Source organism: Melanostigma gelatinosum, assembly GCF_949748355.1.
Source record: "Melanostigma gelatinosum genome assembly, chromosome: 15".
In the NCBI taxonomy this organism is placed as follows: domain Eukaryota; kingdom Metazoa; phylum Chordata; class Actinopteri; order Perciformes; family Zoarcidae; genus Melanostigma; species Melanostigma gelatinosum.
The window spans coordinates 24,185,673-24,200,932 of NC_136648.1; the positions used below are offsets into that span (position 1 = coordinate 24,185,673).

The 15,260-nt window shown below is 42.1% G+C and overlaps 1 protein-coding gene across 1 annotated transcript in view; it reads left to right on the plus strand.

The window, feature by feature from the left end:
• The window catches only part of LOC306789153 (choline transporter-like protein 5-A), a gene marked incomplete at its 5' end in the record, with an annotated part of 41,185 nt that overhangs the window by 1,577 nt on the left and 24,348 nt on the right, over positions 1-15,260 (plus strand). Inside the window, 2 exons of the mRNA XM_079284959.1 lie at positions 10,203-10,251; positions 12,551-12,624. Coding sequence (XP_079141085.1) covers positions 10,203-10,251; positions 12,551-12,624 — 123 coding nt within the window. The remainder of the gene's footprint in view (positions 1-10,202; positions 10,252-12,550; positions 12,625-15,260) is intronic.

A 15,260-nucleotide genomic window follows, 5' to 3' on the forward strand; every position in this document is an offset into this window, starting at 1 on the left:
CACACTTCATTCAAACTCGACAGGAACAGAAGAAAAGGCATCAAAACGGTGGTGTTGGTGCTTCGTACTGAGCAGACTGTGGCTATTTTGGTCAGCAGCGGGATAAAGATTAGCCGAGTATTACTGTGCGCTAATGCCATCAGCTGACCTCAGCTATGTTTATTTCAACAGGGATGCTTCTTACTCATCCTGTCCTGTTGTGCATTAACTGCCTACTGTACACTGGTTTATCAAAAATGATTTCACAAGATGTTGAGCAACAGAATAGATCGTGTGTGTGTGTGTGTGTGTGTGTGCGTGTGCGTGTGCGTGTTGGTGGGAGGATCTATAAGAGCGTAACAGATAAGTGAGATAAGTCCTTTATGATGAGACCGGGCTAAACTAACACTGTCAATTAGGTGTGTGTGTGTGTGTGTGTGTGTGCATTCAGATGTACTCAATGCACTTGGTGTTTGTGTACTGTTCACTGGTATTATTGTTCCATACTGCATTATACAAAGAAAACATAGAGCTACTCACAGCTTGAAAAATGTGTGCTCACTGCTCACTGGTGAAACAACTCCACATAATGTACGTTAAGATTTATTTATATGAGAAACTGCCCCACCTGTCAGTTCTCATCGATTTTTTTGAGCAGTATATTCACAAACAGTAAGATAAAAATGTTCTGACAGATTTGATGAACGGCTGCTTTGTTCCATAGCTTTTTTGATCTGGATGGACAATATGGCCAAAATCGTCTATCACCTCCAAGGATAAGTGGCAATAGATAATGATACATGGATGGACGGATGGACTGATGGACTGATGGATGGACTGATGGACTGATGGACTGATGGACTGATGGATGGACTGATGGACTGATGGATGGACTGATGGACTGATGGACTGATGGATGGACTGATGGACTGATGGACTGATGGATGGACTGATGGACGGATGGACTGATGGATGGACTGATGGACTGATGGACTGATGGATGGACTGATGGATGGATGGACTGATGGACTGATGGATGGACTGATGGACTGATGGACTGATGGATGGACTGATGGACTGATGGATGGACTGATGGACTGATGGATGGACGGATCGACTGATGGACTGATGGATGGACTGATGGACGGATGGACTGATGGACTGATGGACGGATGGACTGATGGACTGATGGATGGACTGATGGACTGATGGATGGACTGATGGACTGATGGATGGACTGATGGACTGATGGACTGATGGACGGATGGACGGATGGACTGATGGACTGATGGATGGACTGATGGACTGATGGACGGATGGACTGATGGACTGATGGACTGATGGATGGACTGATGGACTGATGGACTGATGGACTGATGGATGGACTGATGGACGGATGGACTGATGGACTGATGGTCGGATGGACTGATGGACTGATGGATGGACTGATGGACTGATGGATGGACTGATGGACTGATGGATGGACTGATGGACTGATGGACTGATGGATGGACTGATGGACTGATGGATGGACTGATGGACTGATGGACTGATGGATGGACTGATGGACGGATGGACTGATGGACTGATGGATGGACTGATGGATGGACTGATGGACTGATGGACTGATGGATGGACTGATGGACTGATGGATGGACTGATGGACTGATGGACTGATGGATGGACTGATGGACGGATGGACTGATGGACTGATGGACTGATGGATGGACTGATGGACTGATGGACTGATGGATGGACTGATGGACTGATGGATGGACTGATGGACTGATGGACGGATGGACGGATAGACTGATGGACTGATGGATGGACTGATGGACTGATGGACGGATGGACTGATGGACTGATGGACTGATGGATGGACTGATGGACTGATGGACTGATGGACTGATGGATGGACTGATGGACCGATGGACTGATGGACTGATGGTCGGATGGACTGATGGACTGATGGATGGACTGATGGACTGATGGATGGACTGATGGACTGATGGACTGATGGATGGACTGATGGACTGATGGATGGACTGATGGACTGATTGATGGACTGATGGATGGACTGATGGATGGACTGATGGACTGATGGATGGACTGATGGACTGATGGACTGATGGATGGACTGATGGACTGATGGATGGACTGATGGACTGATGGATGGACTGATGGACGGATGGACTGATGGACTGATGGACTGATGGATGGACTGATGGACTGATGGACTGATGGATGGACTGATGGACTGATGGATGGACTGATGGACTGATGGATGGACTGATGGACTGATGGATGGACTGATGGACTGATGGATGGACTGATGGATGGACTGATGGACTGATGGACGGATGGACTGATGGACGGACTGATGGACGGATGGACGGATGGACGGATGGACGGATGGACGGATGGACTGACGGATGGACGGATGGACTGATGGACTGATCGATGGACTGATGGACGGATGGACTGATGGACTGATGGACGGACTGATGGACTGATGGATGGACGGATGAATGCATGGATGGATGGACTGATGCAGTGTTTTTCAACCTTTTCTGAGCCGGGGCACATTTTTTACATTAAAAAGATCCCGCAGCACACCAACAACCAAAAACGTTAGAAAATGACACCTTTTAGCATAACACAGCATACTGTATTTGCCAGGGGTGTCAAACTCAATCCCACGGAGGGACACAATTAAAAATTGTGACTACGTTGAGGTCCAAATACAGTCACCATTTAATAAACAGGATAGAAGAGATATTGGACAAAGTGCAAAAATAAATAGGCTACATTATTTTATGCATATTTGCCAGAGCCAGATCTTTTCTTGGCTGCCAGTTCATTAATATCTGGGGTTAGGTTCTGTGGAAACCCTCAAGATGGAGTGAATGTGCATCAGTGAGACGACTCCTGTGTGGGTTTGTGTTCCTCTTCATCACAGAGAAAAGCTGCTCACACAGGTACATGTATGTGCTTCCAAACATGCAGAGCATTTGAGCAGCATGTAGGCGGAGTTAAGGCATCGTTTCGGGGGTGAAGCTTTGAAACTGTGCAGCGCCCTCAGAGTCACACTTTGCCTTGAGTGTCATCACACTGGAGGTCTATCGGCTCCACGGGTGCTCTTTCCACGTCAACTGCAAACGGTTTGCCGAGCAGTTCAAATTTAAATTTCTGAGCTGCAAAGTTGACAAAAATCACAGAGTGACCTCTGTGCCAAGGGAGCCCAGTTTATCAGCAACATGCGCAGTCGGGTACACAGCGGTGGAGACTTTTACTGCCTCACACATGTCTGTGATCACAGACATGTGTGTGATCACACGTCCCTGAAGCTGGAGGTTTAGCGCAGTGAGATGCTTCGTTATGTCGAACAATAAATCAGCTCACATCGCCACCTTTGGTCCCGGAGCTCTGTGGTGTGGCGGGCCAGTTATGATAAACATATGATATTTTCTGGCGGGCCGTTGTACGAGGGCCGGATATATGCTGACAATTTAATGATCTAAGTCTCTCAATGTGTTGATCCTTACTATGCTTTTCATCTGGGTTATGTTGTCCAAGGCCCAGTTCAGAGTCTGCATTTTACCTTTTAAATATTTCTCCATCGCTGTTCGTCTTGTCACCACAACCTCTCCCATCATTTAGTTCTACTGTCCTACATTAACACGTCATTACTGCGCTACCTACTGCCCCCCACTGGCATGGAAGAGTATTTATTACTTAGCCAGACACTGTATTGCAGCTCAGACGCTCAACAATGCAAATTATTTGCAGCAAATAAATAATATTTTATTGGACTCATTAAGTGAAATTGGACATTTTCCCACGGCACACCTGACGATCTCTCACGGCACAGCGGTTGAAAATCCCTGCACTGATGGATAGCTGGATGGATGATGGACTGATGGATAGATGGATGGATGAATGCATGGATGAATGGATGGATGGATGGATGGAGGGATGAATGCATGGATTGCTAGATAGATGGATGGATGGATGGACAAATTAATGGATGGATGGACGGATGAATGCATGGATTGATTTATAGATGGATGGATGAATGGATGGCTGGATGAATGGACTGGTGAATAGACTGATAGATGGATGGATGGATAGATGATGGACTGATGGATGCATGGATGGATGGACTGATGGAGGGATGGATGGATGATTGATGGATGGATAGATGAATGCATGGATGAATGGATGCATTGATGGATGGATGAATACATGGATGGATGAATACTTGGATGGATGGAATGATGGGTGGATGGATGGACTGATGGATGAATGGATGGATGGACAGATGAATTAATGGATGGATGGACAGATGGATGGATGGATGAATATATGGATGGATGGATGGATGAATGGATAGATGAATATATGGATGGATGGATGGATGGATGAATAGATGGATGAATGGATGGATGAATATATGAATGGATGGATGAATATATGGATGGATGGATGGATAGATGAATGGATGGATGAATATATGGATGAATAGGTGGATGGATGGATGGATGGATGAATATATGGATGGATGGATGGATGAATGGATGGATGGATGAATAGATGGATGGATGGGTGGATGGATGGATGGATGAATATATGGATGGATGGATGAATATATGGATGGATGGATGGATGAATATATGGATGGATGGATGGATAGATGAATGAATGGATGAATATATGGATGGATGGATGGATGAATAGATGGATGAATGGATGGATGAATATATGAATGGATGGATGAATATATGGATGGATGGATAGATGAATGGATGGATGAATGGGTGGATGGATGAATGGATGAATATATGGATAGATGAATGGATGGATGAATATATGGATGGATGGATGAATATATGGATGGATGGATGGATGAATAGATGAATGGATGGATGAACTATGAAGTATGATGCATCTGATGTTTAAATCTTGACAAGCATTGTCTCATTTCCATATCTTCATCTTCAAGAACACTCAGCGTCTCTGCGAAGGAGGGAAAAAGGTTCTGAAAGAGAGAAGAGAGAGAATAAATGACAGTCTCATTTACATGTTCAGCTGTAAACCTCAGCTGTCCAAAGGAAGTCTCATAGCACCACACATCACATTATGCACGTGTTTGCACATCCAAAAAGGCTGCTGGTGTCACCAATTATCCTGCATTATACATACAGATGCAGTATATGACTTCAATTTAACTTCAGCTTTTGACTAAGTGTAAGTCTTGAGTTGTTGATATTATTTATTATTAATACAGACGGCCGACAACAAAAGCATGCATATCATTTTATATAATGAACCCCAAAATGTTCAACATTGAATGAATATAAAACACAAATAAACAATCACATGAATCAGATGAATTAACTCTTTTAACCATATAAATAAACCAACATATTGTGAGAGAATTAAAGAAATTATTAAAACTCATTATCATGAAACGTTATTTCATCATTGCATTTCATTATAACTGAATTATAGGCTATATCATTTTTATCATGAGAGGTTTTATTTTAAAGTGCCCCTTTTCTGCTTTTTATTTCTTTTTTTTTCATTTCCCAATAAACTGTGTTAGCATTGTTAGGTAGCTCTCATTGACTCATTCTCATTCATAAAGTCAACGCTATGAAGGTAACTCTGATTTACTCTGGCTCTACTCTCACAATGTGAAATAAAAAGCAATATTAATGATGTATTTAATATTCAACACTTTAGTGCTCCATGGATGTGCACGTCTGTCTCTCCTTCCTTATTTCCTGTCTGTCCTCTGCAATAATAACCATATAATAAAGGTGAAAAATGCCTGAATGCTCAAAACACAATAAACAGGCTTTTCACAGCCTTTATGCTCTCAACTTGTGTTTTAGATCTCAAGGATACACACATATCACAGCAATACAATGTGCCTTGATGAAGAACACTGGATGGCAACATGAAAGCACCTTTAAATGGCAATCGCTTTGTTTTTTAGATTAGCTTTGATCCTCTTTTCCTCTTTTTCACCTCAACTAATGTAAACTTTTCTCCAGTTTTATTTATGCTCAATTTCAATTACAAGTACCCTACAGCTGTATGGTGTTCCGCATTCATTTACTCACACAATGCACACAGTCAGGACGAAGACGACTCATTTCACAGTGAAGAGAAGTTAACTTAGACCTTCCTTACGGTTGTCAGAGAGTTGCCATAGCAACATTAAATTGATTTGCTGGCAGCAGGATTTGAGGTGTCCCTGAAGCTGGAGGTTTAGCGCAGTGAGATGCTTCGTTATGTCGAACAATAAGTCAGCTCACATCGCCACCTTTGGTCCCGGAGCTCTGTGGTGTGGCGGGCCAGTTATGATAAACATATGATATTTTCTGGCGGGCCGTTGTACGAGGGCCGGATATATGCTGACAATTTAATGATCTTCCCACGGCACACCTGACGATCTCTCACGGCACAGCGGTTGAAAATCCCTGCACTGATGGATAGCTGGATGGATGATGGACTGATGGATAGATGGATGGATGAATGCATGGATGGATGGACTGATGGATGGATGGAGGGATGAATGCATGGATTGCTAGATAGATGGATGGATGGATGGACAAATTAATGGATGGATGGACGGATGAATGCATGGATTGATTTATAGATGGATGGATGAATGGATGTCTGGATGAATGGACTGGTGAATAGACTGATAGATGGATGGATGGATAGATGATGGACTGATGGATGCATGGATGGATGGACTGATGGAGGGATGGATGGATGATTGATGGATGGATAGATGAATGCATGGATGAATGGATGCATTGATGGATGGATGAATACATGGATGGATGAATACATGGATGGATGGAATGATGGGTGGATGGATGGACTGATGGATGAATGGATGGATGGACAGATGAATTAATGGATGGATGGACAGATGGATGGATGGATGAATATATGGATGGATGGATGGATGAATGGATAGATGAATATATGGATGGATGGATGGATGGATGAATAGATGGATGAATGGATGGATGAATATATGAATGGATGGATGAATATATGGATGGATGGATGGATAGATGAATGGATGGATGAATATATGGATGAATAGGTGGATGGATGGATGGATGAATATATGGATGGATGGATGGATGGATGAATAGATGGATGGATGGGTGGATGGATGGATGGATGAATATATGGATGGATGGATGAATATATGGATGGATGGATGGATGAATATATGGATGGATGGATGGATAGATGAATGAATGGATGAATATATGGATGGATGGATGGATGAATAGATGGATGAATGGATGGATGAATATATGAATGGATGGATGAATATATGGATGGATGGATAGATGAATGGATGGATGAATGGGTGGATGGATGAATGGATGAATATATGGATAGATGAATGGATGGATGAATATATGGATGGATGGATGAATATATGGATGGATGGATGGATGAATAGATGAATGGATGGATGAATAGATGGATGAATGGATGGATGAATAGATGAATGGATGGATGGATGGATGGATGGATGGATGGATGGATGGATGAATATATGGATGGATGGATGGATGAATATATGGATGGATGGATGGATGAATAGATGGATGAATGGATGGATGAATATATGGATGGATGGATGGATGGATGAATAGATGGATGGATGGATGGATGAATAGATGAATGGATGGATGGATGAATATATGGATGGATGGATGAATAGATGGATGGATGGATTTCCCTTGGACTATCCAAAGTTAGACCTGTGAACACATATTGGTACACAACACAAGCAAACGAAATACATTAAAGAGTACAGACCAGAGGTAGCCAGCCTGTGGTCACCTGGTCGCCCGCAGGCACCATGTGAGTCGCCCGCAAGGCATGTTCTAAAAATAGCACTAGGTCCCCATGGAGCTCCGTCTAAAAATTGTAGTTTCTGTTCTTTTTTAATCAAAAACGCTTGCATTCATGCAACCGATAAACGGAAGTTGCCAGATTTGGAATGCGGAGGAGTGACGTAGAGACGCCGTATACAGCTCTGTGTCTAGCCCGCCCTAAAGCATCCCCTGCTTTATGGTCTGTTTGACTCTGAATGGACCATCATGTACCAAATTAACATCGTGCTGTATTGAAGAAGACTTGAAACGAGAGATTGAGACCATAAACTCATGTTTACTGAGGTAATAAATCAAGAGAGAAGTAGAGTCATTTTCTCATAGACTTCTATACAACCAGAGGAGTCGCCCCCTGATGGACATTAGAGAGAATGCAGCTTTAAGGCACCTCCACATTGGCTTCACCTCCTTCATGAGAGGAGGTCGATGCCTGGGAAGACAGGGTGGGCTGATGTTACATAACAAAGCATGACTTTGATTGCTGACAGGAAGCAGGGAAGATGAAATGTTTTTCTCCCTCTAAATATTTCCTGTGAGCCCTGAGATGTAAATTTGACAGGAAGTGTATGTGCGTACTTCTCTTTCCTTATGTGTGTGTGTGCCTGTGTTGTCTGTTAGTGTGCACGTTATTACTGATATGTGTGTGTGTGTGTGTAACTATGAAGTATGATGCATCTGATGTTTAAATCTTGACAAGCATTGTCTCATTTCCATATCTTCATCTTCAAGAACACTCAGCGTCTCTGCGAAGGAGGGAAAAAGGTTCTGAAAGAGAGAAGAGAGAGAATAAATGACAGTCTCATTTACATGTTCAGCTGTAAACCTCAGCTGTCCAAAGGAAGTCTCATAGCACCACACATCACATTATGCACGTGTTTGCACATCCAAAAAGGCTGCTGGTGTCACCAATTATCCTGCATTATACATACAGATGCAGTATATGACTTCAATTTAACTTCAGCTTTTGACTAAGTGTAAGTCTTGAGTTGTTGATATTATTTATTATTAATACAGACGGCCGACAACAAAAGCATGCATATCATTTTACATAATGAACCCCAAAATGTTCAACATTGAATGAATATAAAACACAAATAAACAATCACATGAATCAGATGAATTAACTCTTTTAACCATATAAATAAACCAACATATTGTGAGAGAATTAAAGAAATTATTAAAACTCATTATCATGAAACGTTATTTCATCATTGCATTTCATTATAACTGAATTATAGGCTATATCATTTTTATCATGAGAGGTTTTATTTTAAAGTGCCCCTTTTCTGCTTTTTATTTCTTTTTTTTTCATTTCCCAATAAACAGTGTTAGCATTGTTAGGTAGCTCTCATTGACTCATTCTCATTCATAAAGTCAACGCTATGAAGGTAACTCTGATTTACTCTGGCTCTACTCTCACAATGTGAAATAAAAAGCAATATTAATGATGTATTTAATATTCAACACTAGTGCTCCATGGATGTGCACGTCTGTCTCTCCTTCCTTATTTCCTGTCTGTCCTCTGCAATAATAACCATATAATAAAGGTGAAAAATGCCTGAATGCTCAAAACACAATAAACAGGCTTTTCACAGCCTTTATGCTCTCAACTTGTGTTTTAGATCTCAAGGATACACACATATCACAGCAATACAATGTGCCTTGATGAAGAACACTGGATGGCAACATGAAAGCACCTTTAAATGGCAATCGCTTTGTTTTTTAGATTAGCTTTGATCCTCTTTTCCTCTTTTTCACCTCAACTAATGTAAACTTTTCTCCAGTTTTATTTATGCTCAATTTCAATTACAAGTACCCTACAGCTGTATGGTGTTCCGCATTCATTTACTCACACAATGCACACAGTCAGGACGAAGACGACTCATTTCACAGTGAAGAGAAGTTAACTTAGACCTTCCTTACGGTTGTCAGAGAGTTGCCATAGCAACATTAAATTGATTTGCTGGCAGCAGGATTTGAGGTGTCACTGGTGGGATTTTCAGGGTTCCTAATGAAGGGATTAACAACAAGAGAAAGGTGCACACAGTAAGGTGCATATCTTTGCCAGGTGTGCCATGTGGCCATAAATGAGCACCCAAAACATTTTGCAGCAGTTTGTGAGATTAGCCGTGGACAGACACAGAGATGCATGCACGCACACCCCCTCTCACGCACACTACATGACCGATCTCATTATCTCCAGGCGGAGATATTAATAAGGAAATACTTTCATTAAAGTCTCAGCACCTGTTCACTGTGTTGCTCTCCTTTTTCTTCTTCCAGGAGAACCACACAAGTTTGATCCTTCCTTCAGAGGTCCAGTCCACAGGAGGTAACTCCAGACTTCCATCTTTACATGCAAAGCAGAAGCGATGCATTATTCTTTATATTCTGTCCTAAAGTATGTATGTATATATGAATATACGGTATATGCCCACACGAAGCCATCCAATATTACAACACTGTCTTCACTAGTATTTCCAGGATAAAGCTAAGTAATGGCAAAACAGCTAAATCTCTTCTTCTTGGTCCTCTTTTCAGTCAGTAAATAACAAAATTGTGCATAACAACCAGGCGGCAACTGCCTTAAAGCTGCATTCTCTCTAATGTCCATCAGGGGGCGACTCCTCTGGTTGTATCGAAGTCTATGAGAAAATGACTCTTTTTTGCATAGATTTCACCTTTGGTGAGCTCTCAATTTCTATATCACCTCGGCAGGTGTCACTCGCCTGCATTCACACATGTGTGGCCCTATTAGGCCTTGTTCTGAATGTAGCATCTTACATTAAGACATGAGGGATATGCCGATATTATTCGGGTTTTAGGAGCTGTCTTTGTACATAGCGCATTTGATATATGCATAACAATCGCGTTAGGGCAGGGGTCTCAAACTCATCTTCTCTCCGGGCCACATCAGCATCACGGTCGCCTCAAAGGGCCGGTTATAAATGTAACTACTCACAACATATTGGTAAATAACTTTGTTACATTCAACTTTGTTGAATGCTTAAAATACTTTCAAGGGTGCGTTTGCACAATCCCACGTGAAGTATTTCATGTGTTGTAAAGACACGTTTAAAGTAGTCTTCAATGTGCTCACAATACATTTCATGTCACATGTACAGTAACCAGCCAAAGAGCTGCTTCTGTGACTGTGTGTTTAAGTATCTCATCATTTTGACTTTCTATCTCATAACTTCGACAATGGGGATATTTTTATTATCAAGTCTTTCAATTTTCTTTTTTTAACAATTATTTATTTTTTTGCTGGCGGATTCCCGCGCCACATACAATGACGTGGCGCGCCGGATTCGGCCCACGGGCCTTGAGTTTGACAGCCCTGCTTTAGGGCTTTACCACAGGGATGCATGCCTAAAAGAAAAGCCCACATTTGTGGTTGGAAGGAGAACAAACACATATTCGTAAACAATTGGAAAAAATGGATATCAACAGGTTTTTGGGTATGCACAAATATCGCAACGCCGACCTTTTAAAGAAGTTGGTTGAAGGTGTGAAAGAAGGAGGCTGTGTTCGCAAGCAGCTCATCCGAATATGCACGGCTGCATTTGAACAGAAATATTGGTGGAATATGTACAAGATGTACAAGACCCACATTGTTAGGTTTAAGGACTTGTGATCGACAGATTACAAGGTCCCATATTGTAGGAAGTGAGATTTCCATGTCTCTTTTTCAATTATAAAGCACGTCTAGGTGCTATATAGATACTGTGAAAGTATCCAAACCCTCCGCGTATATGGAGAAAAGCACCCAGCCCATATTCAGAACCTGCCCCTTTAAACGAGCCCTCGGGACTTGGTTGAGGTGGTGATGTCACAGCTGTCACCGGTGATGTCACCGGTGGAAGTGACGCTACACACCGAGTCCGCGGCTGCAGGTACGATGTGGAGACGACTACAACAGAGATATGGAAAACGCTGACTAATCAGAGCAAACTGGGCTTCTGCGGTAGGGGATCTTCAAGAGACAGGTGCTAAAATGGAGCGTTTCAGACAGAAGAACACTAACAATGACGATGACACCAGAATATTTGAAAATGTCCGTTACACATCGTGTTTGGAGGACTCAAATGAAGCTTTCATCAATCTGTAGCGGAATGAAACTAGTTTTCCCCACATCAACCAGAAATCTGACTTCAGTCCTCGCAGTAATTAGCTTTCACACACACAACACACACATTCTCACAAACACACACGCACACACACGTGTCATTTTGATCTATAATTGCATCTTTTCAGCTGTGCGACTGGGAGGAGATCCGCAGTTGTTCCCTGATGCTCCATCTATAACTTCCCTCGCTCCTTTCCTACGGAGGAATAAGCTCTTCTTCCTTAAACGCTGAGCTCTCTTTGTTTCTTTATCTTGCCCTCACCAGAGCCAGAGACACAAATAATTAAAGAAGAGAGAAACACCTTCTTCACAGTAGCAGCATATGTATCACATGTTCTTATCCAAACACTACGTTTGCCTCATGATGATTTTCAACGAGAGTCAAAGTTGTATCAAAATCTGTATAGTACATCGTATGAAGAATATTATTCCAGAAGTTACAGTGTAAGCTGTTTTGTGAATATGGCTGCTGTGGTTGACGCCTTATTTTCTGTCTTTTCAGAAGCTGCACTGATATCTTATGTTGTTTGATCTTCATCATTGTCATCCTCTCATATGTGGCCCTGGGGATAGTGGGTGAGTCAGTCTACACACACACACACACACACCCACACGAACACACACACCCCCAGTGAGTGTGGGAAAAAGCGTCTTTGATCAGTCTCTTCTTGCAGTCTGGTGAATATACACACACCGACAATCTATGTTTGTGTGTGTGTGTGTGTTTGCATGCAGCGAAAAAAACCAACTCCCTATTCAGTCACGTAGGACAGTCGGTGGTGCTCTGCGGACCTCTAGGTGAGACGTTCTCTCAGTGATTGTGAAGGGCAGGAGCTCATTATTCAACTATTGGGACATTCCTTTGTGGGGGAGCTTGGTGCTTTGGAGCGGTCTGTTGGTCATGTGTTTGTGTTTGTCTCCACTAGTTGCCTGCTCATTTCTTCCTTCTTATGTTCAACGTCCGGCTGCTACTAGTCCACAAGTCAATTGATCGCGAATGTCGTTGTTCTGTCGTTTTTGCTAATGTGAACAAAAACAAAACAAAAATACACTTCACATGAAGTTAGGTTGAGCCAACAAAAGCACTTCGTTAGATTTAGGAATGACATTCATTTCATTTGTTTGACTCATCTACATCTCTTACAAGAACAAACCCTTCATTCAAAACTACATTAACTCTTTTCATCACAACACACAGACACAAAATAAATAGCTATTTGCTCGTATCCAACACTTTTATCTCGAGAGGCTTTTTCATGTGTAGCATGCAGTGTAGACTATGAACACAAGGGAAATGTGGATTTCAATACTCATAACAGTATCAGATACAATTCAATACAAAGATGATATGAACATATTGCTGTATTGTACTCTAAACTAAATACAGCGTATTGTAATTACAGTCCTCTGACTCTCCAAAATGAGCCTCCATTGTTGTTCACACCAGAGTAAACCTGAAGCCTGTTGAAAGTGTTCAAGCTTTGATTTCTAAGTGATCTAATTGGAGACAGGTGTTTTCACAGGTGCATTCTGGGTGCATGTGATTATTAATTGTGTGTGTGGTATTTCATTGGCAATGTTTTAGTTGTGAATGTGTCTAATTTAAATGACCTTTGACACTGTCACAGTGTGTTCTCAGTTTATGAACGTTTTTTAATTAACTGTAATATTTTGTATGCCTAAAAATGTCTTATTCAGCGTTCTGTTTTACTTAGCTCCACCCTCTCCTGTCACTCCTGGTTGCCAAAAAAAACAAGATAGTGACGGCAACAATTACGAACTAGGGGCTTCAAAACGGTAGTTCATTGGGACGTCACAGTCACTACTTCCACTTCTTCTATACAGTCTGTGCATTCTATCAACAATGTATCAGAAGCACCGTGTGTCATGGGAAAGGTGTTCCGTAGTGATGAACCCAGAGAGAATCGTCACCGAGCTTTTAGCTTATTTTGGACCACTGTTTAAGTTTTCTAGCTTGCATACTCTGTTCTCATATTACATATTCTAATGCAGTGCCTCTGAAGTTATGGACCAGATGATTGTTGCTTCATGTATAATTTCTCCGCTTCTGTCATTATCTCTGTCTTCCCGATCAATTGGTTTTCAACTGTTTCCCTGACTTATGTCCTCTATGTCCGTGCCCTGATCACGTTGATTGTTTAACTGGCCGGTGGTTCAGAGGAGGAGATGAAAGGAGAGACATTGGGAAAACAGAGGAGAGAAAGAAAGAGAGAAAGTGTAGAGCAGGGGTCTCTAACTGGCGGACCCAGACGCAGTTGCATCCGGACCCAGGACCTAAAATCGATATTTTGGAATCATACATATTAGGCAGCGAGTTTGTACTTTAACCCAGGGGTTCTTAACCTTTTTGACCTCGGGGCCCAACTTTTCAAGTACAAAGTGTCCCGGGGCCCATTCAAATATTAACACTGTATTAGTTGAACTAATTGATCTCACTCTTGGTTTGATTTGTATTCAATAACTATATTGTTACTTGTTCAGCTCCACCCCTATTTTGGAGCAAAACCGCCTAAAATGACACCCAAATTAAAATGGCTGTAGCTTCTGAACCACTCTGACTATATGCATCAAAAGTGTTGACACCTGTAGGTCATACAGAAACAGAGCAGTGGGCCTTTGGAGTCAGTAAAAATTGAAGATTTTTGTCCGCATGAAATAAAAAAGAATCTTTCAGGATAAATAACTGCCTGTGGCTGTATCTGTACAGGTAAAGGACAGTATAGGGCTGTAACTACACTATCAGTGAACAACTGCCTCAAATTTGAAGAAGATTGGACAAAGTATGACCATTCTACAGTGTTTCTTCCATGAAGAGATCCAGGCGGAGCTCTAAAAGGACATTTGGAGACCCAAATGGACACATGGACAAACTATGTACATAAGGTCGAAGACATGGTGTGTGAGTGGCGGACTTGCTGTGCGTAATGGCTGCGACCGAGCGCACGATCGAGTGTGCGGGTAGCTCAGTTACGCAGAGGTTATACGTTGGTTGACGGCTTATGGAAGAGGAGGATAAGGTTTGTACTATAAGTACTAGCGTTTTCTGAAGCCAGTAGGTCCATGGTAACATCCGCTAGCACGTTGTCGGGTCTGTAATGTGTCTTTTTCCGTCGAAATGCTGCAAGATACGACTTGCAGCGGTTATGGCGACTTTGGACAGTGTGTGTTTGGGCTCCTTTTGTGAAAAATCC